The sequence below is a fragment of the Xiphophorus hellerii genome, chromosome 16 (assembly GCF_003331165.1).
Source record: "Xiphophorus hellerii strain 12219 chromosome 16, Xiphophorus_hellerii-4.1, whole genome shotgun sequence".
NCBI classification, from domain to species: Eukaryota; Metazoa; Chordata; class Actinopteri; order Cyprinodontiformes; family Poeciliidae; genus Xiphophorus; species Xiphophorus hellerii.
In genome coordinates, this window is record NC_045687.1 from 2,766,575 (window position 1) to 2,789,214 (window position 22,640).

The 22,640-nt window shown below is 38.8% G+C and overlaps 1 protein-coding gene across 2 annotated transcripts; it reads right to left on the reverse strand.

The window, feature by feature from the left end:
• LOC116736301 (globoside alpha-1,3-N-acetylgalactosaminyltransferase 1) lies at positions 1 to 21,769 on the reverse strand. 2 transcript variants are annotated; one of them, XM_032588700.1, is made up of 11 exons: positions 21,699 to 21,769; positions 15,159 to 15,340; positions 8,357 to 8,389; positions 7,570 to 7,605; positions 4,868 to 4,924; positions 3,828 to 3,860; positions 3,618 to 3,752; positions 3,416 to 3,548; positions 2,428 to 2,623; positions 1,342 to 1,561; positions 1 to 1,266 (listed from the first exon to the last, which is right to left on the reverse strand). In XM_032588700.1, the coding sequence occupies exons 2-11, from the start codon at positions 15,209 to 15,211 to the stop codon at positions 1,128 to 1,130; spliced, it is 1,035 nt and encodes a 344-aa protein (XP_032444591.1). In that variant the 5' UTR covers positions 15,212 to 15,340; positions 21,699 to 21,769; the 3' UTR covers positions 1 to 1,127. The 2 variants fall into 2 exon arrangements, with proteins under 2 accessions (XP_032444591.1, XP_032444589.1); XM_032588698.1 differs by lacking the exon at positions 21,699 to 21,769 and adding an exon at positions 17,133 to 17,236.
• Between the last annotated feature and the right edge of the window lie 871 nt (positions 21,770 to 22,640).

Consider the following 22,640-nt stretch of genomic DNA (forward strand, 5'->3'; position numbering starts at 1 on the left):
GCAGGTTTTATTTTTTTATTTCACTTTAACAATGATCCCTATTTTTTCAGAGGTAATTCAAACCTAACCATAAGAAAAACAAACATTACTCCAGTATTTACAAGCCCACACCTTCCTACATAGATGACAGATTTTCTGTTAGCAGCCTGGTACCAAAAGATGCTGGATTTCATCCAAAATTCAGATTTTTCTGGGTATTAAAGTTCCTCAGTGGTAATTATTTGTTAAAGTGTTCCCAACATGCGCCCCCTGCTGGACAAAACGTCCTGCGTTTTTAGAACAAGTTTATATAAATCAGTTTCAATCACCAAACGGACATAAAGTCTCGTAAAAAAGTCCAAGAACTTTATCAGATATAAAATATAACACATTCTGCTGGTAGGTAGTACTTATTGGAGCCATAAAGTTTTGAAACGGCTCCCCCTGGTGGAGGCAACTGCCTCAGACAGAACCTCTCGATACGAGACGAACTGCAAAGATCCAAAAAGTGAAGAGCTGAAATGACAGAGCTTTTTGAATCCGTGGTTCCAGGAGAGAGCAGGAGGATCCTGAGCAGAGCTGGTCAAGTTTCTACTTCCCCAAGAAAGTAATCCAGCTACTTTACTGATGACTTGTTTTAAACAATAATTACTTTACTTAGATACTTTTTATAATTGCTGAATAAAGCAATATACCTTTGGTTCCAACTTTATTTGTCATATAAAGTTTAATTAAATTAAACCGTTTCTTTTCAAAACTTTTGTTTTGCTCTTAACTTTCTGTATAAAGCAAAGAAAATAGCAATGCAACAATCTGATTTGAAGAATTTTGTTGAGTATTGAAACATATTCTCTGTGTATTCCACCATATTTAAAAACAATCAAGTTAAACTGTAATCAGAACCAGAAGCAGCTGAAGAATCAGAACCAGAAGCAGCTGAAGAATCAGAACCAGCAGCAGCTTTAATTCAGGTACAGACCTCTGGGTTCTTTCAGGTCCCTTCAAACAGACTCCCAGTTAAACCAGTGAAACAACAGAACGGGTCCAGTTGGTAAGTATTGTACATGTTCAGAAGAGGTATTGAGTCTGAATCGGAGCAAACAGGAAGTATCTCCGGAGCTAAACGTTGGTTGGCCCAGTACTTCAGCTCAGTTGGGTCGTATTTCGTTGTAGTTCTTTATGACCCCAGAGAATCTGATAACGAGAACTTCTGAGTTTCTGGCTTTGAAATCCTGCCACAAGTACTCAGGAGACAGAACCTTACTGGGCTTGTTCAGCCACATGTACCTGGACACAGAGACAGGAAATGACATCACCAAATTGTAGTACCAGGCCTGGCATCTGTGTACTTCACCTGCATACCTGTTCAAGTGGCTCTCCTCCTGCCAGGCAGCCTCAATGCCTTCCTTGGCATCGTCTTCGAAGTTCTTGCGACAGGTTTGAGCGAGCTGATGAACCTCGGCCAGGACGCCTCCGAAGGCGCCACCGCAGTAGTAGAAGTCGCCCTCGCCAGGAGCCACGTAAGCTCTGGAGGTGGGCCGCCGTTCGTATGGGAACTTACTGCGGTCGTCCTTGTAGTACCCTGAAAAAGGAGAGAATTCACTCGTTAACTCATCTGGACTTATTGAGCTGCCAACAACCTGACTAATTTTACAAACAGGACCAAACGCATTGAGGGAAAAAACTGAAGGAGTTTTCACACCTGATAGACTGGTAAACCAAAACTGGAACATTTGTTACATTTTCAGCTGCTGTGGTTTTCTTTCTCACTGCCTTGTATTAAATGAACCAAACCGTATGATAAGCCTGTTCTCACCCTCGCCTGTGGTGGCGCTGTACCAATAACCACTGAAGGAAACACCATAAAGACACTGAGGGCAACTCATTTAATCACAAAATGTAAACAAAAATGGAGTGGCATCAGATTTTAGCAGTTGTAGGATTTCTCTTTTGTCTTTATTAAAAGACCATTTTTCCTGCTAGCGCTAGGCTAACCCGTTTGTTTTGGTGGCATGTACCCAGAATGCCCTGCGCTGTAGTCCACTTCCTGCTTTTGGAGCGGTCCGCTTGGTGTTCTCATATGCATTCGAATCGCACCAGAGTTCACTTCAACTGAACAGAGACCGAGGTTTGCAGGCTGACCAGAGTTTGGTTACGCATTCATGCCTCCTCAAATGAACTTTCTTGGCAAAAAACTAGAGTTTAATTAAAGTCGACTAAGCAGAGCTGGTTTGAATGCACCCTAAGAGTTGAGATGAAATTAAGACCCCTTAAACTGTCTACTTTGCCATTAAGGTACGACTCCTCAACAAACTAGACATGTTCCTATTATGGTGACAGATTTGTTTACCGCATGTTGTCCAAGACAAATTCTCCCAACATGGTTAATAAAGTATATATCTATAAATCAAGCCATCTCAAGCCCAGAATGAAAACTAGAAGCTGTACCTGGATGGATCACAGCCACCAGTTCTCCTAATGACTCGGTTCCCCATCGACTGTGAAACTTTGAGTCAACATCCAAACAGAAGATGTAGTCCACATCTTTGTTGAGCGTCTCCTCGATCAGCGTCTGGATGATCTCCATCCTTCTGGCTGAGATTTCTTGCCAACGTTTGGAGTTCGGCACCGAATGCACCACCAGCTGAAAGATGAGAAAGATGAGCTGCTAATCCACAAAAAATGTTCTTTCAAAAGCATGCATGCATCTTGATCTTCCCAACATTTTGTCACATTACAACTTTAAATATCAATGTATTTTATGTGATAGTACGACATAGACGTTATATCCATCCCCTGTCTTCTGGTAATCTAAGATCAACTCGTTGGCGTCTAAAATAACTACCCGTCCACCACCTTCAAACTACAATCAGCTGCTCAAAATTTGGACATTCTTATGCAAATCCTATAATAGAGCCTAAATGATATGATATAATCCCTTTTAGTGTCATTTCATGGAGGACTTGCATGTCATTGGGCCTTAATCACTTTTTGGCAGGAAAAAAAAAAACTATTTTTTGGCCATTTTGTGGGCAGTTTTTCAGTGTGACATATTGAATCCAATTATATCTGTAAGATATTATCCATTTAAGTGAAGCGCAAAAGCAATTTCTGAAGGAAATTGCATTTTATTGGGCAGAAAAAATTAACCAGGCTAATGTTTGTTGTAACCTTGGGCACGAAACTATACATCCTATTGGTGTTAACATAGTTTGTCTAAAAGAACTTAACGACCAACAAAGTCATTCAAAACCACTGGATGAGACAGTCAGTCAGGATGAATGTGCTCTGGAAGCGTGCTCCTTTATTATTATAACACGGAAAATTGCTAATACAGGAGGACGGCGGGAAAGATACGGTATAAATTTAGTAGACTTGACAGGTATGGGCCATTTGTGATCTAAACTGTGAATTCTTCATGTTCTCCTCTGTTTACCTCTCTGCCAGCAGCCATTTTCACTTTGGGCACCTCATTCGGCCGGTCGGTGAACACATAAACCTTCACTCTGAAACCTACGAAGAAGTGCTGCTCCGCCGTCTCCAGGAAGTCCTTCAGGAACCTGATGTACCTGAACAGGAACCTCATTGATCAGAAGTGGAAGCAGACGAGAAACACACCACTGTGACGTCACACTCACTTCCCAACAGCAAACACTGTGGCAGCAACGGTGATGTTCCTCTTTTGGTAGATGCTGTCAAGCAGAACCGGGTGGAAGGTTCCCTCCCAGACGACCGGCGCCAACCAGGGCGTCACCGACACAATGTCCGTCCGACTGCGATCAGAGATCAACCGTTAGGGAAACCAGAACCATGAAAACTCAAACGCAGCAGCAGAGGACGATCCTCACCCTTGAGTGATGCTCGGCTGTGGGTACTTCAACCTGTAACACAGACAGTCAGTCAAATAAAGTTCATCCAACACATCCAGAGGATTCGTCCAACACATCCAGAGGATTCGTCCAACACATCCAGAGGATTCGTCCAACACATCCAGAGGATTCGTCCAACACATCCAGAGGATTCGTCCAACACATCCAGAGGATTCGTCCAACACATCCAGAGGATTCATCCAACACATCCAGAGGATTCATCCAACACATCCAGAGGATTCGTCCAACACATCCAGAGGATTCATCCAGCATTGTAGTGAAGGGTCTTGCATTCATGCAAAAAGTAAGACGAAGAAAATGACGCAGAGAACATCGCCATGAACCAACATTTGACCTGAACTTCCTCAGCTCCTTTTCATAAATATTTATGTATCAAATGTTTCTTCTTTATACAACTGTAGTGCTCGTTCTGGTTCCCTCCTAAACAGCTCAACTGAATCATCTTTTTTTTAATGAAGGGTAAAAGTAGTTCCGGTAAAAAGCCAGAAGAGGACAGTGTTTCCAAACTATTCCAGGATTTAGCTGTGTCCTGATGCTGCATGTTTAAAACTAGAATGTGAAGGTACAACAAACCCTCCCTTTATAGGAGTGGACCATAAGCTGCAGAAACACCTTTCTCTGGCAAAAACTACAACTCCCAGTAGTTTGAGACTCTGAGCTGATGTTTTATTCAAGCTGAAGCGCAGAACTCGTCATTGTTTGGTTTTATGACAGATTACAGCTAAACTAACTCAGATTCATGGAGAGAAAAATGTCAGGAACAAAAGAAAGTGTGGAATTATTTTGGTAGATAAACATTTATATTTAGGTACAAAGGCTGTAGAGTGAAGCATGCAAAGGCCAAAGGAAAGCTTATGAGGAACTGTTGATCATTTTAAACAACAACAGAGTCTGAATCACTGGAAAGATGAAAACTCTACAAACGACTGATGAATGGCTTAAAGAAAACAGAGACAAGCTACAGACGGTAATTTCTATGTCCGGAGCATACGTCTTACCCATCGGTTGCCACCAGGTGTAGGTCAGGACTCCTGAAGAGGTGTCCATCCCCAGATCTGTACAACATGCACAAACACCGAGACCAAGGTCAGGCAGAGGACAAGCTGACGCCTGAAACTTGTGTGATATTTGAAAAGGATCTGATGATAATTTTAGCTGTTTCCAAACTAAGTTTGAGCAGACTTTTAAAATGTGAATTAAGTGTATTTGCCACGCTTGGCTGTACTAAACAAGAACAAACTTTATGTGGTTAACAAACAGGATTATGTTAATGACAAGTCAAACCGTCCATCAGCCTTACAGCTCAACAAAACATCCGTTCGCTCTCACAACTCAGATCACCTCAGTTATTGTTTGCTCAGTCAACTCGTCCATCAACATATCCTAGGAAGCTAAACAACACTCGAATTCCTCTCCTGTTCCTCAACGTCGTCTCACTTCTCATCCAAAAAGTTTCTTCAGTTCTGTTCATCTATTTTGAATACAACAAACACTTTTATAACCTTCCTGAACAAAACAGTTTGCATGGTCAACACAGTGTCAGACTTGAACCAACATTAAGCAAAGGCGTCGGCATCATGAAACCTCTACAGAGAACCGTCGACTCTCGTCAGCTGATGTTTTGTCCAAATAGAATAATGACTTGGAGCGACTTGAACAATCACTGAAGCAGTTTTGAAAATAAAGACTTTTCCACTCTGTTCAGTTTTATTTGAATGAAACAGAAAGGAAGGTCTTAAAAAGCAAACAGTTTAAAGGTGAGAGATAATCCCTGAGAAAACCAGCTCTGATGCTTCTAATCCCCCCTCCACCCTGTGGACACGGCAGGTTTATTAAAGGCGTGGAAGAGCAAGTTGAAACCAGACTGAACTTTGACTGACTTGAACAGAGCAGATCTTCTGAAACCACCAGTCAGGTGGATGGTATCCCGATCTAACAAGGCGCTCTTTCTGCCGAGGTTCTGGTGGGTTTATTGTTCTTGTGAAAGCCAGCTTCAGTGAAATTCCCCCCAAAAAAATTCTCATTAGAGGAAATGTTTCTCTCTAGTCAGAACCTATCAATGAGAATAGAATAGAAGTACTTTATTCATCCCAGCAGGGAAATTAGTTACAGCATAGAGCATGAGCATGCTTTAAGTTCTAATTAATCCATCTACAATTTTGTGACTTTTGCTAACAAATCTGTGATTTTGTGGTTTTAATTTAGAATTATTTGCAAGGAATTCTGCAAAATATAATTAAACCTCTTTCAAAATCTACATACAGACCTGAATTGTGAACCTACTTGAGTTTAATAAAATATTTGAGGGTTTTGGTGTTGATCTGTTGCCACACTGGACACTGGAATTACAAGCACCACTCCAGCCAAAGTTTTGAACTCAGGGAACATTTCTCCAACTGAAGTGAACAGAAGTCGGTAAAATCTTTGAACGAGGAGCAGCGGATGGAAATCCCGCCGTATATGCGCTCATTCTGCAGACGTGGTTTAGCTGCACCAGACACAGTCAGATGTGAATTTTATTTTGATTGATTTAGTTACTTATAGCCTGTGTGCAAAGTTCAAAATGTCTGCTCCAAGTGGTCTGGGGAGTGAATGGGCTGAAACGATTAATCAAATTAATCATGATTAATCGATTAGTAAGATAATCGTCAACTAATTTAGTAATTGATTAATTGTTAACTGGAGTGTAAGGCTTCAAAAACGGTGATTTGCTGAAATAATAACAGTCAGAGCAGCAATTAAGACACAACTGTACAAAAAACATTTTGTATTTAAGATGAAAAATGTTTTTTCAAATACTGTAAAAAAAAAGCTCTACTACTCACATTTGCTGTGATTACATGAACAATCTGTTGAATCTGCTAATCTTTTTAACCGATTAATCGATTAATCAACATCATAATTAATAGAATCGTTGATTACTAAAATAATCAATTTGTCAAATTGGCGGTTGGCCTTTAGATTTTTCCGTCACTGATTAAAATCCAGTAAGAGTCAACACCAATTATACCGTAAAATTTGCAATAAACTCACTGTTCTGTATTAGGGAGAAAAATGTGGGGATCTGTTGATTTTCTGCTAATTTCATGTAAAACTGGAGGAACTATTTAATTGTTGTTGGCACTTACTGAACCCTCTACAGCAAATCGCTAAATATTTGAAATATTTGGGTTTAAAGCTGACTGAGACAATACATGGAAGTGGGGGAAAAAAGCTGATGGTGCTGTAGCTCCATCTCCTTCCTTTAGTGGAAAATAACAGATTTTGCTAACATCTGCAAAATAAATGCTCTCCATTCAGCGAACTCCTCCCTGAAGCTGCTGGGGCTTTATGAGACGGTGGACAGAAAGATAACATCCTGAGGAAACATTCATTCATTCTTCACCTCTCACCAGGATCACTGATGTCATTTTTATCTGGATCAGATACAAATAGATACAAAGTTTCTCGAACTTGTTTGAATACTGCAATTCAAACAAGTTTCCAGAACTTCCTAAATATGTTATGATCATATGATCAACGCACCAAACTGAAACAAAGTGAGGAAATTATTTTTGATGTGACCGGTCAGATTCCAAATTTGATTTGTGCCGTTTGGCTGGAGAGCTTTGCATCGGCTCGGGTTGTCGGGTGAACACCCGGCCCGTTCTCAGAACAAAGGTCGCCTCTAAAGCTGCGCCCAGCAGGAGCCGTTACTCACAGGTCTTTTGAAGAATCACAGAGGCTTTCCCTGAATCTGCAGACACAAAAACATGAAATAAGACGAAGTTTAAAACTTATCTTTGTTACACTGAGGGCTGAGATGAAGCTGAAGGGAGAGGCTGCAGTGGAAGAGAGTTAGAAACCTGTTCAGTGTTATCAGAATCCCTGCTTCAACAATCAGGAATGGATCTGAGAGTCCATGTTGTTTATAGGAGGCTCCCACCATAGAAATACTATTTAAACTAGGTTTTCCTTTTTGTCCTTAAGATTACTTAAAAATAAACCCATGAAATATCAGTTCAGCCATTACACTGCAAAAACACAGAATAATAACAAGTAATTTTAATCTAGTTTCTAGTGCAAGTATCTTAGTTCACATTGAATAAGACAAAACTACATTACAAGCAACTTTTTAGCAAGATATAGAGGCTTGTGTTAAGTAAATAAATCCTTAATATTGATGAAAAGTACTTGTTCCATTGACATATTATTTCACTTATAATGTTGGGAAAATGTCTTATTATAAGTGAAATAATATACAAATAATGTACCTTTTTATCAATTACAGTAAATAAATAATACAATTGCCTATTAGAAAACAATAAAAAAGGAAGATTTAAAGGACAAAAATATACAAAAATAAAAACATCATTGATTTTACTTTTGTATAAATAAAATCTGTCTCTGTTCAGAGACGGATTTCTGCATGTTGAGACCAAAAAGAAAGGAAAGAGCAAATTCAGGGCAGAAAACAGGAGAAACAGGGATTGTGAGTGAGGAACTACCTGTAGATGGGGTAAACGTAGATGAACATCACCCTGTGGGTTCAATCACAAACAAAGAAACAGGGATCAGATGGGAATGCTGCCGCGGCTGATAGGAAGCATTGAATCTTTGTTTTTTATCACGTGAATGAAGTTAGGAGCCTCCAAACCAGGAGATTACCACATTAACAGACATGAATATTTTAGAGCCAGTGCTCCTTTCTACACAGTGAGACACAAAAACAGGAAGTGGGAAACTAATGACTTGAAGTTCCTAAATCACCTACTGGGAAATATGGAGCGTTGGGAAAATCAATGAAGCATGAAAAAGTGTAACTAAAAGCTCCTAGTGAGTCTTTAATGTCATTCTGGATGAATTTGGACCCACTGTGCCTGGCTGAGCTGATACATTAAGATGTTTCCACATCAGATAGTCCAGTAGACTCAGAAAAAGATGCAACATTTGTTCAAATGTGCTGTTGGAGCTGCAGTTTTGCGCCGACAATCCGAAAGGTTGTGCATTTAAAAAAATAAAGTACACTTATATGTATAGCGAAATAATCATCTGATCTGAGTCTTTATTATGATGTTTGGGCCAGCAATGACAGACATCTGGGTTTATTTGAGTCCATCTGAACAGAACTGCACATTAACTGTTTACAGTGCAACTCGCCAGTGGAAGAGCGCCTTAATGGGTTCGGTTCCTACTCATTCATGTTCTTTTCTTTGGGGAAGTGGAAACCATTACAGCTTACGATCAAATGCCATTTGCTTTTTCCCGTTACTCGGCTTTAGTTAGAGCTCGGTGATAATGTAATCACATGCTGCAGATTTGAATCTAATAGTGACCTTTAACAGTTGCATATTTTAAACTGCACTTTAAACACAGTGGATAAGAAGTTTATAGATGCAATAAATTACAGCAGCTGCTGTTATGGTAGCATTGATTGATTGATTGATTGATTGAATGATTGATTGATTGATGAGCTTTGATGAAATGGACTTTGAACCAAATGCAGGCAGGTTGAGCTACTGTACGTCTGATTTCAGCGTCTTTTTTGAGTAGGGCTGAAACGATTAATCGTGATTAATGATTACTCAAATAATTGTCAACTAATTTTGTAATTGATTAATCGCTAACTGGAGTAAAAAAAAAAAGACAATTTGTTGAGGGAAATACAAAGTTAGGGCAGTAATTAAGCCGAAACTGAACAGAACATATAATTTAAGATGAAAAAATAGATCTGTAAATAAGTTCTACTCAGAGCTCAACAAGTGGCAGTTTTAGTTTCACCTGGTTCAAATTCTATATACATAAGTATTAATCTAATAAATAATCAACAGATCAGCTCTATACTGGTTTAATATTAAGTCAAGCAGAAAAGGAGTTTATTTCAGTTGCAGATGAAACCTTTGCTACAAGTGAATTCTATAGAATTGAACTGAATTTTAGGAAACAAAAATTATTTTTTTTTTATTATAAAAAGAAATAAATTATATGCTTAGTTGCATCTTTTAATATTTTCCTAATGCATAAAGAAGCTTAAGTGGTTAAATAAAAAATTGCAGAATGTGACAATTTTTAAAATCCGATTAATCAATTAATAGCCCAAATAATTGATTAATAAAATAACCGTTAGTTGCAGTTCAAACAGCAGGACGTTACAGTAACATCCTGTTGTTTGAACTGCAACCAGATACAGATATTCCCTGCTAATAAAAATAGTCTGACGTCACACAATTCATCTTTATCATAAACTCTGATCCCAGTCTGACAGTTTGGCATGCATAGCTCACACGTTAAATGTGAGACGGGTCTTTGTTCTTTTGGGCCGACAGTGGTTCTGGCCTTGGAACATCTCCAATGAAAGCCATTTTTGCCCAGATGAGAAGTTCTTGATGGGCTCTTGACCTAGCTTAGGAAGGTCAGCCTCTTCTGGGAACATTTCTCAGTCTTCCATGTTTTCTCCATGTGTAGCTTAATGTTCCCACTGTGGTTCCTTGGAGTCCCAAAGGAGTGGAAATGGCTTTGCAATAAGTTTTTCACAGTTCTTTATCAAAAATCTATGAGAATCCTGGAAATGCTGGCATTTCTGGCCCATTTGTAGTAATGGGAGACGTCCTCTGAGAATTGTTCCTTAGATAAATTTCCTCACAGATCACTATCAGGGTGTCTAAACTTGACTGAAAGTTTGAATTTACTTCAATTACAAATTTGTAAAGAGGAAGAAAGCAACATACAAAAGATGCAAGCTTAGATTTCACATCTTGCTTGGTTAACGTTTCCTTCCTACTGTACAGCATATCCGCATATCAGGCCCAGAACAAAGACCTCTGGTGCTGGTGGAGTGGGTGGCACCCGCTCTGCACCACCTCTTCACCCAATGTTCAGCATTCTGTCTAAAACAAAAGGGGAGTGATGGAAAATAACAGACAACATACAGGAACAACAGGATCACCATGAACAGATCCAGTCTTTAAATGCCTCAACAGGTCCACAGCAATCTAGAGCATGTCATCATGTGCTAAGGGTTTGAGTTCTAGCAGCCAATGTCCTGGTGCCGAATGATCTGTGCGATGGCTTTCTAGAGACCAACCTTATAAGGGATGATGTACTATGGCATCTACAACATGCCATTATAGGGTACAATGTTAAAGATGTTGGCACTCATTGGATGCTGGCATTCCAGGGTCAACATTCCAGGGGACAACGTTCTAGAGCACAGCGTTCTAGAGTACAGCGTTCTAGAGTACAGCGTTTTAGAGTACAGCGTTCTAGAGTACAGCGTTTTAGAGTACAGCGTTCTAGAGGACAACGTTCTAGAGCACAGCATTCTAGAGTACAGCGTTCCAGAGCACAGCATTCTAGAGTACGGCGTTCTAGAGTACAGCGTTCTAGAGTACAGCGTTCTAGAGCACAGCGTTTTAGAGTACAGCGTTCTAGAGGACAACACTGTAGAGCACATGTGTCAAACTTACACAGGATGTGTAAGTTTGTGTAAGGATAGTGTTGTTGTGCAACACCTCCCCCTCCTCTCTCTCTACTCTCTCACTCTCTACTTCCTCTTCTGAGAGAGGAGATGTGCTACCAGCTCTCCATCTAACGGGTTAATTGAGTTTCCTAAATCTGCTGGGATTTCCTGTCCAGAACTGAAGGAAACTCTGTTTAAGCTGGTTTCGAGAAAAGATTCGCCTGGTTTCTGACGGCCTACATCCAGGTGTCCTTCCCTTCTTCCCCCTGTGAATTAGCCAGACTGAGCAGCCTACAGCCAACTAGTTTCACAGAGCACACCTGTTAACGGTCACTCCTTCTCTAAATCTCTAAATTACAACTTGCTCTTGTTATTGAACCAGGTTGGTTTTAGTGACTTGGGCGAGTCCCAAGGATGATGTTTTACATTTGGGCTACCAGCAACCTAAAAACATTTTCCACTTTTTCCTCTCCAGAATCAAACATCAGAGCTATTTTACAACCATCAAAGAACTTTAAGGTGAGTCATTAACTGAATGTCCACAACATCTTTTAGATTTTCTTTATGCTAAATATTTTATTAGTAAGGCATTTTTTGCAAGGGTCAGTACAGCTTAATTCAGTAGCAGAAATAATCAAATAAGTAAAATCAATCATCTAGTCTATCTTTCCCTAATGCTGACACTGAGAACTAAAAAGGGAACCTTTGAGAGAGACGGACGGAGTTTGGCGTTTCGAACCCCAGACCTGGCCTGATGATGAAGGTGCTGCAGCAGGAGGAAGATGTTGATCAATGAAGGCAGGGATCTCTGTAGGTCTGATGAGCTTCTTCTCCGCATGGATGGTGAGGTCACACAGGACTTGGTGCTGGCAGGAAGGAAGGCACCAGTTCTTCTTCTTTGTCTTTGCCTTTGTCTTTGGGGTCTGAACCCAGCCGATGAGAGAAGTGCGATTTGAAGCCACATGTTGTGGGCCTGACGGGTTGGTCCCCATGCGCAGTCTTCGGCTCTGTGGCCCCGGCTCTTCTTCAGCTGCAGAGTTCTTTGTCCATCTCTTGGCTCGAAGCTGCCTGGAGGATCCAACCAAAGGTTCCTCTTTTGCTCCCACCTTTTATTAGGTTTATCCACCTTTTGGTGCGTTTGCATTGGCTAGCACTGTTGCTGTGCTTGTTTCATTGGCTGTCTGCTCAGACAGATGATCTCACATCCATCACTGTCTTAGAGACATTATGTCCTGATGTCTGTGCTAATGTCTCAGGGTTGATCAACCTCCTATGTCCATGGCCTGCACGATCTTTTCTCTGAAACGTTTACGTTGTTCAACAATCTGTTTCCAAATAAAGCGTTGATCATCTCTGCTCTCCTCTTAGTTCCCCTTTTTCCCTTAACCTTTCACCTTTCACCTACCATCCACCTCCAACATATCAGTGATGTTTAATTGCAGTTACATGTTTTACACCATTTCCAGCTCAATGTCAAAATCACATTTATAATTTCTTTAGCTTCTCTGATTTAGCATTCATTTATAATTTTATAACCATAACTTATTAATTATTCTTATTATAATCTTAATGTGAGTTATTACAGATGTTTTCTGAAAAGAAACCAAGAATAATCCATGATTCTAATTACTTGATACCAAAGTTAGTTACTTGTTTTTCTTGTAATTGTACCCACAAGTGTAAGTATTATTACAAGTAAACCAATATTAATATAAGTATTTTACTTTGAATCTTATCCAATTACTCAAAATGTTTAGATTTCATTCTTTAACACTTTCTTGCTTTGAAATAATGAATAGTCTGAACTATTTTTATAAATCTGCAGGCTGGAAACTTACTTCCTCTTCTCTTCCTGTTTCATAACTCTGTCTGTCTGTCTGACTGCGATTTCTTATGATTAGATAGAAAAAAAAATAGAATTAAAGCAAAGTTTGCAGGAGACCAAAACAACACACACAACCAGATTAAATTTATTGATGTTTAAGTCTACTGTTGGGCCTAGATGTCACTTGTGTGATTAATTTTAAAGATAACTTTATTTATTATTATTGTTAAACTTAAATCTCCAGCATGGGGAAGTAGGGTGATCTCGGTTTCCTTGACAACAGACACAGGATATCCGTACACAGGAGTCTCGAATGGTGTCTAGGTTGACACCATTCGAGACTCCATCGTGACCCATAAGATGGAATCTGATCAGCTGGGAATTTGATCAGTCCTCAACTGATCAGATATCGTCACCATGGATCCAAGTGAGAGCCTGTTGATGTTGTTGAATTTCCCTTTCATACATTTCCTCACCAGGAAAGTATTGTCCCCTCAGTGATCATCACATTAAAACTCCTGAAGTAAACGTCCATATTCTCATCTGTCCTGTGTTGTTGTTCCTTGTTTTGTCTTTTGGGGAGACGTATAGAGATACATATTAATTTTGCTGTGTTTGTTTGTGTTGCTAAAGTTGTCGTCAGACGTCTAGATTTTTTAAATCTGCATCTTGGAAGACGTCAAGCAGATCAGCCCAGCTGGGCAGAACAGACCTTCCTTCAACTGGACCCATGATGGTTCAGCTGGAGCCAGCAGATACTTGCTGCTTTCCTGAAGATTCTTAACAGGCTTGAATAAAACCTCCAGAACCTTTATACCCATCTGGTCTATTGGTTGTCCTTATTTGCTGCTTATTTATTAGTATAAATGTTTACTAGGGCTGAAAAAATTAATCAATTAATTACGACGAATTAACAAATTAATAATAGATTAATTGTTAAATGAAGCATTCAGGCTACTTGAAAGAAGAGCAACATACTCAAAGCAGTAATTGAGCTAAAACTGTACAAAAATATATACATTTTGCATTTATATGTTCGACCAAGAACTCCTCAAGTGGCAGTTTCAACTGGTTCAAATTCTGTAAAACTAAATCTCCAATTAAGCACATTTTTCTCTCCAATTATTAAAATGATCAACAGATCAGCCCTACGCTGTACTGATGTTAAGTCATCAGAAAGTGCTGAGCTTTTCACATGTTGATGTTCCAAGTATTTCAATGTGCAGATGCATCCTTGGTTACAAGGATGCACTTGACAGTTGGTCAAGTGTTCACTAGATCACAGCTTATCATGCAATTTATGCAAGAAAATGTTTATTAACCTATTTAGAAAATGAATTTGTTTATTAGGATATTTAAATGTATCTCTAATACTGTATATAAAAGGTTTAAGTAGTTAAATGAGAGATCAGTGAAAAGTGCCAATTTAACACTTGCATTCTACTGGCTGACAGGTTGCCAGGCGATGGTAATTTTCTGCTCCAAGAGCAAGCAGGAAATGATTTGCAAGCGAGGGGAGAGGTTTACAAGCGGATATTTAGTCCAGGGGGCCGTTTAGGACAAAATCTCTCTCACACACTACTAAAGACTCACACACACACACACAAAATATTAAAATTGCACATATATACTATTAAATGTCACACACGCATAAAATTTTTCTCTCTCACACACAAAAGACTAAGATTGGACATATACACTACTAAAATATCACACACACACACAAATACACAAGTATTAAAAAGTTTTGAGAACCAAAGACATGAAATCCTGCTTTCAGACTGAAAAAGCTTGCTCTCCAATTATGGCAGAAAATTCCCCCATAGAACCGCAGCAGCTGAAAATGTAATCAATGTTGCAGTTCTGGTCCCCAGTCGAACCGAGTCTACCGAACTATCCGGTGTGAAAACATCCTAAAACTTTTCTCCACTCTTTAAAAAAGAGTTTTCCTAAGTACATCGCACTCAAGGTTCAACATTCGCTGCAGCACACACACACACACACACACACACACTGCAGTACTCACCCCAACACCGCAACCAGAGACAGAAGCACCGCCACAAACTTTAGGTTCATCATCGTCAGAGAAATCTCTCAGTCCAACAGAGTCGGTTCTGACGCCTCTCCGTCCTAAACTTCAAATCCAGGAGGTTCTGAAAGACGCTCCTCTTCACGGTATATTGGAGGTTGTTACGCTTCTCTGGATTCCTGTGTAAAGAGACCAGGAGATCTTCATATCCCGATCACTCAGACAGAGAGTGAACGGAGAACAAACAGTGGCAAGAGAGACGGAGAAAAAGAGAGACAGGGAGGAGGTTGGCTGGTAGAGCTAGCCAGTAAGAGTCACTCCCTAATACTGTTTGTTAATGCCTAGATACAGAAAGCATGTGAGGTTCAGTTTTAACAAATTACCTGAATCTTTTTCCAGGTGAAGCCTGGAAAAAAATTCATGCTTCACCTGGTGCAACTTGTTTGCCCTCTTAATCATTGATACTCAGGAATGTCCTGCTGGTCTTTTTCTGCCCCTGATGTTATTCTGAAGCCTCATAAATGTCCAGACTGTTAGCTTAGCAGCTAATAGTCACACCAAAGTGTTTACAAGGAAAAACGAGAACTCTCCATGTAAAAACAGGTCTGACAGAAAAAAGATAGTGTGAGTTAATGATAGACTTCTGCAACTGCACTTCTGTGATTCAATCGCCATAAAATACAAAGCAAAGCAAACAGTGTGAACAGGATGTCTAATGTGTACAAACTTAAATCACTAAATTAACGTTAGTGCTCACCCTAAGCCTGAAGACCACAAAGATTCAGTCAGTTTGACTTTCTAATTTTAGTTTGACTTCAGAGCAAACTATACAAAAAGTCAGATCAGCTCAACATCTGATCAATATATTGATCAGACAAAGCACTCTGTTCACAATCAGCTGAATTTACAAGAACACAGATAGTCACCCTGTTCCTACACACTGCCAGGACTTTAATTATCCCCATTTGGTCTTTATATATTCCGACTTAAAGGCCGTTAAATGCCAATAAATAAGCCTACAGATCAGTGGTTCCCAATTGAACAGTTAGCATCAGCTAACAGTTGTAAAATTAAACATAGCTAAAAAGTACAACATGATAAAACTACACCACTCAATTAGAACACATTTAAAGTGTTTTTTGCAATCCTAAAAGCAAAATGCAGCTGTTTTTGTACAGTTTTGGCTGAATTATTGTTCTAAATATCTTGTTCTTTCAGCAAGTGGCTTTTGTTTGAGTCTGTATAGTCCAGTTAAAGAATAATTGACTACTAAATTAGTTGGTGATTATTTAAATAAATCGTAATCAATTCGATTAATTGGTTCAGCCCTACTTCACATTTATAAAAATATTAAACTTGAAAATTGTCTCAAAATTACAATATTATCTTTTATCGCTATAATTTCTGGGTCAGTTTGTTGTCCAGTAAAGTTTGCAATCGTAACAGGCCTAACCACAGAGTTTTTAAATTAGACCAAGTTTTATTCAGATTTTAGTTTATAGATATCTGAACATCATCAGCCTAAATGTAGAAACTGTAATCTGGTGGAGCCCCATTTTCTATGCAAAACTTAGTCATACTCCGTTGGATTAGGGAACAAATTTGCAACATTTGTTACATTTTTCAGCAGTTGTGGTTTGCTTTCACACTGCACTGTCAAACAAAACAGTTTGAGAAACCTGTTCCCCTTCTCGCCTGTAGGGGCGCTGCACCAAGAACCACTGAAGGAAACGACATGAAAGCCTCCAAAGGAGACACTGAGCGCAACTTCCCTCTTTATGAAATGTAAACAAAACTGGAGTAGCGTCAGATTTTAGCAGTTGTAGGATTTCTCTCTCGTCTTTGGCTAAAGACTGCTAGCCATTTCTCTTGCTAGTGCTAGTTTCACGCGTTCGTTTTGGTTGTATTTACCCAGAATGCATTACTTGGATCAAACATTTCAGGAAATAGAAACAATTTGGGTAATTCTACCTTTTTATTTGGTTCAAACTTGGTTGAAACAGAACAGTCCCTTTCAGAGTGATCAGGTGGAGCTCGATTTACGTCCTCCCCTTGTTAACGTTATCTTAGAATAACACCGTTAACAGGATCATAACTATATGTCATAAAGTTTGACAGTTCCAGGTACAAAGTTCAAAAAGGGTGAGCCAGTTGTAAAACAGGAAGGTCATTATTCTATTAAACAGACGCCTGCAGGGCACAAGTAAACCAAATAGTCAACATATCAAATAGTCAACATATCAAATAGTCAACATGCCTAACATGGCATGTTAAAGATGTTGTAGATATAAAACAAAAGGAAGAATAAATTACAGCCAAAATAAAAAATTCGTAACTGAAAATTTCTGAGCACCGAAAGTAAAAAAACAAATGCTAGAAAAAACTCAGAAATCTTGAGAAAAAAGTTCAACTTTTGAAACTCAGAAATTTTCAAGATTTTTTCTAGAAGATTTCTGAGATTTGTTTGAGAAATTGACATTTCTCTAGCAAGTTGTTGACCTTGTTTTGTTCTAGAGAATATTTGATATAAATGTAGAAAAGGAAATGTTTTTCTAGCAAACTTTTTACTTATGAAACTCAGAAATTCTCTTGCTTTTTCTAGAACATTTTTGAGAATAATCTCCAAACTTTAGGGTTTTATAGCATTTTTTTTACTTTTGAGACTCAGAAATTTCCTTGTTTTTTTCTAGAACATTTTTGAGTTTTTTGTGGGAAATGTACTCTTCCTTTGTTTTTTTATTTGTTTTAGTTTTCTTTTAATACATACAATTTAAAAATAAAATCTAAATGATTTGGGGTGATAATGCTAAAGATTAAAATCCACACTGCGACGTTGTATAAATCAGCTGCTTTTTGACCAACAGAAACTGAGAAACAACCAGAACCGCAGCTGGTAGATTGCCTGTTATAATCCGGGTTTCCAGGTTCTGTTTGGTTCCTCAGTTTAAAACAAACATGTGACAAAGTTCTGACCCAAAATTGCGCATATTTTCCAGTACTTTTGTGCAACAATGAATGAAATGTGCAACATGAACTCATCCAGTTCTGTTTGCTGCTGCAGATATTCTTACCGTTAAAGTTTGAAACAGGAAACATTCTGCTCCTAAAGCCAACACGGACCGTCTCCAGGACGACCGACTCAGCACTCCCATAACGGCGGTTAAACTCATTTGAACGTTCTCTGAAGTCCTTACTGATACGGCCCTGTCACCATGGTAACGGCCATGGCGCAGCAGGAAGTCCTTTAGAGAGCTTTTCAAGATAAAAACAGAAACGGACAGAAGTTGCACCAAGAAACATAAAAACTGTCAATGCACGTCTGATTTTCACATCTATTGAACCTCTCAGGAATATATATATATATATATATATATATATATATATATATATATATATATATATATATATATATATATATATTATAAGTATGTAACTAAATCCATTATTTCAGGTGTCTAAAATATATGGTTCCCCTCTCATAACTATGGCAACTAAGGAGCAAATGTCACCAAATCCACAGGATTTGTTGTTGATGCTGAGAGGAATAAACACAGTTACAGACTTGCAGGTAAATTAATTTGTTCCCATGTTATGGAGGGGGAACAGATTATTTCAGGCAGCTAGAATATCCATTCTCTCCTCTCCTCCCCCCATAACTTTTGGAAATAAAGACCAACAGTTTCCAAATTCTCAAAACTTGTTATGAGCGATGGCATGTAGTACACTAGAAACTTCCTTAATCCACTAATCTGTCATATTTTACATTAGAACGGGATTTACCAGAAAGTCTACACTCATCTTTTCAGGAAGTCTTAATTTTTGTGCCCTGCTTTCAGCAGCTTCCTTCCTCTTATATTAGCAATGAAAAATTATAAATACACACAACGTGTTGGAAAACTGTGCTTGGTGACTTTTATTTCCGTCAGGCTTAAGTGACTAAAGTTGGAAAAAGACCGATTCTCTTGGCATTTAAAATAACAACGCAAAACAGCGTAAAAAGACCTCGTTTATTAATTTATTTTACAATTTTGTATACAACAGCTGCCGATTAAACTGAATGTTACAATCTTGACATCATTATATGAGTTGTTTTTACCGAGAAATCGATCAGAAGAAAATGAAAATGGTCAGATTCGCCTTTCTGGCTACACTGCGCGCTCCCGACGCGGGGAAAGAGATTTTCACAGGTGAACAGAATTTAGCACAAGACCGGGACTTCACGGAGAGACTCGCTAACCATCCCCACCCCGCTCATTGGTAATCCCACTAGAAATATAGAAACAACTGTAGAGAACAAAAATGCTGATATGTGGAGCTCTGAAGACAACCAAACCAGAACTGGAACCACTGAATACATCCAGAACCAACCAAAGATGGTCAGAAAAGTGTGAACAGACAAGACGTTTCAAGCAGAAGAGATACTCACAGCTTCTGACTTTCTGAGGAGAACCCGTCGTTTGCAAATCTGCTTGATAGAGAAACAGCTCAGAGTTTTCTACTGATGTAGATGAGATTTAGGTTCAACCCCTGCAGAACCGGTCTTTTAATTAGCATCATTGGGAGTTTCTTGATTTTCGTTGTTGTTTGGCAGCTGGAATGTTTACGGTGTTTTGCTTTTAACAGTGACTCGTGTTAATTTTTAATTGACCAAAAGCAAAGGTAAAATACACTTCACTCCCTGAGAAAGTATGAAACAAACCAAACCAGAAAGGTTTGAAACAGCAGAGGGACAAATGAGCAGCACATCATGAATTTTTTAACTTATAGCTAAAAAATCTCACTTAGACACAAGCTTTCATGTCTGTAAGTGATAAGATTCAAGACTTGCCAAAACAAACTGTCGTCAGACGATTTCATCCAGCTAATCAGCTCGATAATGTGCCGCAGTCATTTAGCTGCTTCAGTTCTGTTTAGTTGATTGATGCAGTCTACAAAAAATAATTTCAATTCAATCAGACATACATTCCAATTGATCTTAGTTATTAAACAGTTTTTAAACCAAAGTAGTTTTAAAAAACTCCTAGGAAAACCCAGCATGTTACATTGAGTCATTTACTTGCAACATCTTTATGGATGAAAACATAATGACCACAGAAAATCGCTTTTATTGTTTCATTTACTTAACAGCAATCCCTCATCTCGAGAGTTACATGCTAATTATAGTGGTAGAACGGTCTTGGACTGGTTTTGTCTTGCAGCTGTTTGGGTAGAGGTAGCATGAAAACAAGAAAAGGTTTGAACTCTGTAATTGTTTTGCTGAAACAAAATAAATCATCCAGAACAACAAAACAAGTTTGGACAGTGAACCTTCTTTTGCCTGCGTATGGAAAACTTGACCCCAGTGCCATATAGTGGCCTCATGGAACATTCATTGGATGTTTGGTTTGGCCAACAATGGCCACTACACAATATTTCATTAATATTGGTGAAAAAGTTCTAGTTCCAGTTACAGATAAATTAACTTATAACATGGGGAAAATACTGGTTTAATTCGTTAATTGATGTAACTGTGGGTATGGTTTTCTAGAAACAGGATCATATATATATATATATATATAATTTTTTTACATATTTGTTGAAACTGTCATTATGTTGTGACAGCATAATATGAAACAAATAATCTGGAAAAAATGATCCAAACTCCTTTGCCTTCAACCAGTGCTACGTCACAACCAGAGGCAGGAGGAGGGACTTATTGTTGTCAATCATTACCTTGTGCATGCTGCTCAATACCAACATAAAAATATAAAAATATGTATCTTTTAAAGTTTTTTTCATTCTTCAAAAGCCTCAATTTGTTTACATTTTATTTTGTAAAATTAATGTGATTAATTTTTCACCTGTTTTACACTTGAAAAAGTATTTTGTGATGTTTAAATTGCAATACAATTTAAGCAAAAAAATGTTTTCTTATTAAAAATGTAATTCTTTTTTACTAACATTTTGTCTGATAGATTTCTTTTACTGGCTTTTGTAGCTACTATGCAACTCTGCAACATTCGACTCATTTACTAAAATGATCGTTTACAACAGGTTTCTAAGGTTGTTTTGTTAAACAAAACTACTCACGAATGTTAAAATAGATTATTGATAGAGATATATCTGCTGTGGGTTTAAATTATTACTTTATTCTGAATCATCTTTAGAATATGATTCTAAGTTTTCCCTGAACTTTTACTGAACTTTTACTATTTATAATAGAAAACTGTCTGTTTAGCAACTGCCACTCCCTGATCGAGACTCTAAAGTTCAACTGTTGGAAATTGGTTAAATAAATCAACCTCTGTAGTTCAGGGGGAGTTTTCTGTTGCATGGCGCGTCCTGCAGCGGTTGCCATGGTGCAGCGGCGTAACGTAACTCTGTAAATGATAGCTTTTCACCTTAGCTAAAGAAACAACACCGCTCTCAGGTGGCCTGACCTGGACTTCACGGAGAGACTCGCTAACCATCCCCACCCCGCTCTTTGACCTTCTGTTAAATCAGCTGATATAAACATTGAAGAAGAAGTCAGACCCAAACGAGCACAGGTAGACTCACCTGCCCGCGTCTAGACGTTTGGTTGTTGCTTGTTGAACACAAGCTCCGCCCCTGAAGCCCACCTGATAACGCAGCTCGGTGGATAAGTGGGATTCAAAAGGAGGGGCAAGCAGTCCAGAGGCGATGCGTCAGTACGTCAGCACGTCACCGTGTCCGTTATATTGAGTGGCATTTTTGTTGAGACACAAAGAAACTACGACACAGAACTACGGCGGTGCATTGGGGTTATTGTAGATAGAAAAAACGGAGGAGATCATTTCTGCCAAAAAATAAATAAATCTCAGAAGCTTTGAGATTATTTCAGAAAATTTCTGAACGGGCGTAGCGGTTAGCGCGACCCGTATTTGGAGGCCTTGAGTCCTCGACGCGGCCATCGCGGGTTCGACTCCCGGACCCGACGACATTTGCCGCATGCCCCGTTTCCTGTCAGCCCACAGTCATTTAAGGGACACTAGAGCCAACAAAAGACCGCCTGGAGGGGTAAAAAAAAAAAGAAAATTTCTGAACAAAACAAGAACATTTCTGAGTTTTGAAAGGTGAAAAAATGAATATGTAGCTTTTATTGTGAACATTACTCTTCTGAGAACAGCTGAAGGTACTTGCTTTCGAAAGCAAAAGTCTTAAAAGTTCTGAAAAGAAAGACATGTAATCCTGCTTTCAGACTGAAAATATGGGCTGTTGAATTATGGCGGAAACATTCCTCCACAAAGGTCATTATTTGTGTCTCTTTTACTCAGAGAACTCAGTTTCAAAGCAGAGTCCTTCTGGACTAAAAGGAAAACCTGCCACTAACAATATTGCATCTACTCTACTTTGAAGAGATTCCTCTGGTCTGGTTTTGGGTGGCAGTTAAGAGGTTAATGCTACATAGTTTATGTTAACTTCTCATAGCCACCAGACTTAACACAAGATTTTTTAAAAATGATAAATTAATGAATGTGA

What these genes read in the sequence shown, in the direction of transcription:
- LOC116736301 (XM_032588700.1), bottom strand. Translation starts at nt 15,211, where the DNA reads ATGATGAACCTAAAGTTTGTGGCGGTGCTTCTGTCTCTGGTTGCGGTG. An exon ending in ACAGTGTTTGCTGTTGGGAA is followed by an intron (nt 3,549 to 3,617) that starts GTGAGTGTGACG and finishes GTTCCTGTTCAG; the next exon opens with GTACATCAGGTTCCTGAAGG. An exon ending in GAGGAGAGCCACTTGAACAG is followed by an intron (nt 1,267 to 1,341) that starts GTATGCAGGTGA and finishes CTCTGTGTCCAG; the next exon opens with GTACATGTGGCTGAACAAGC.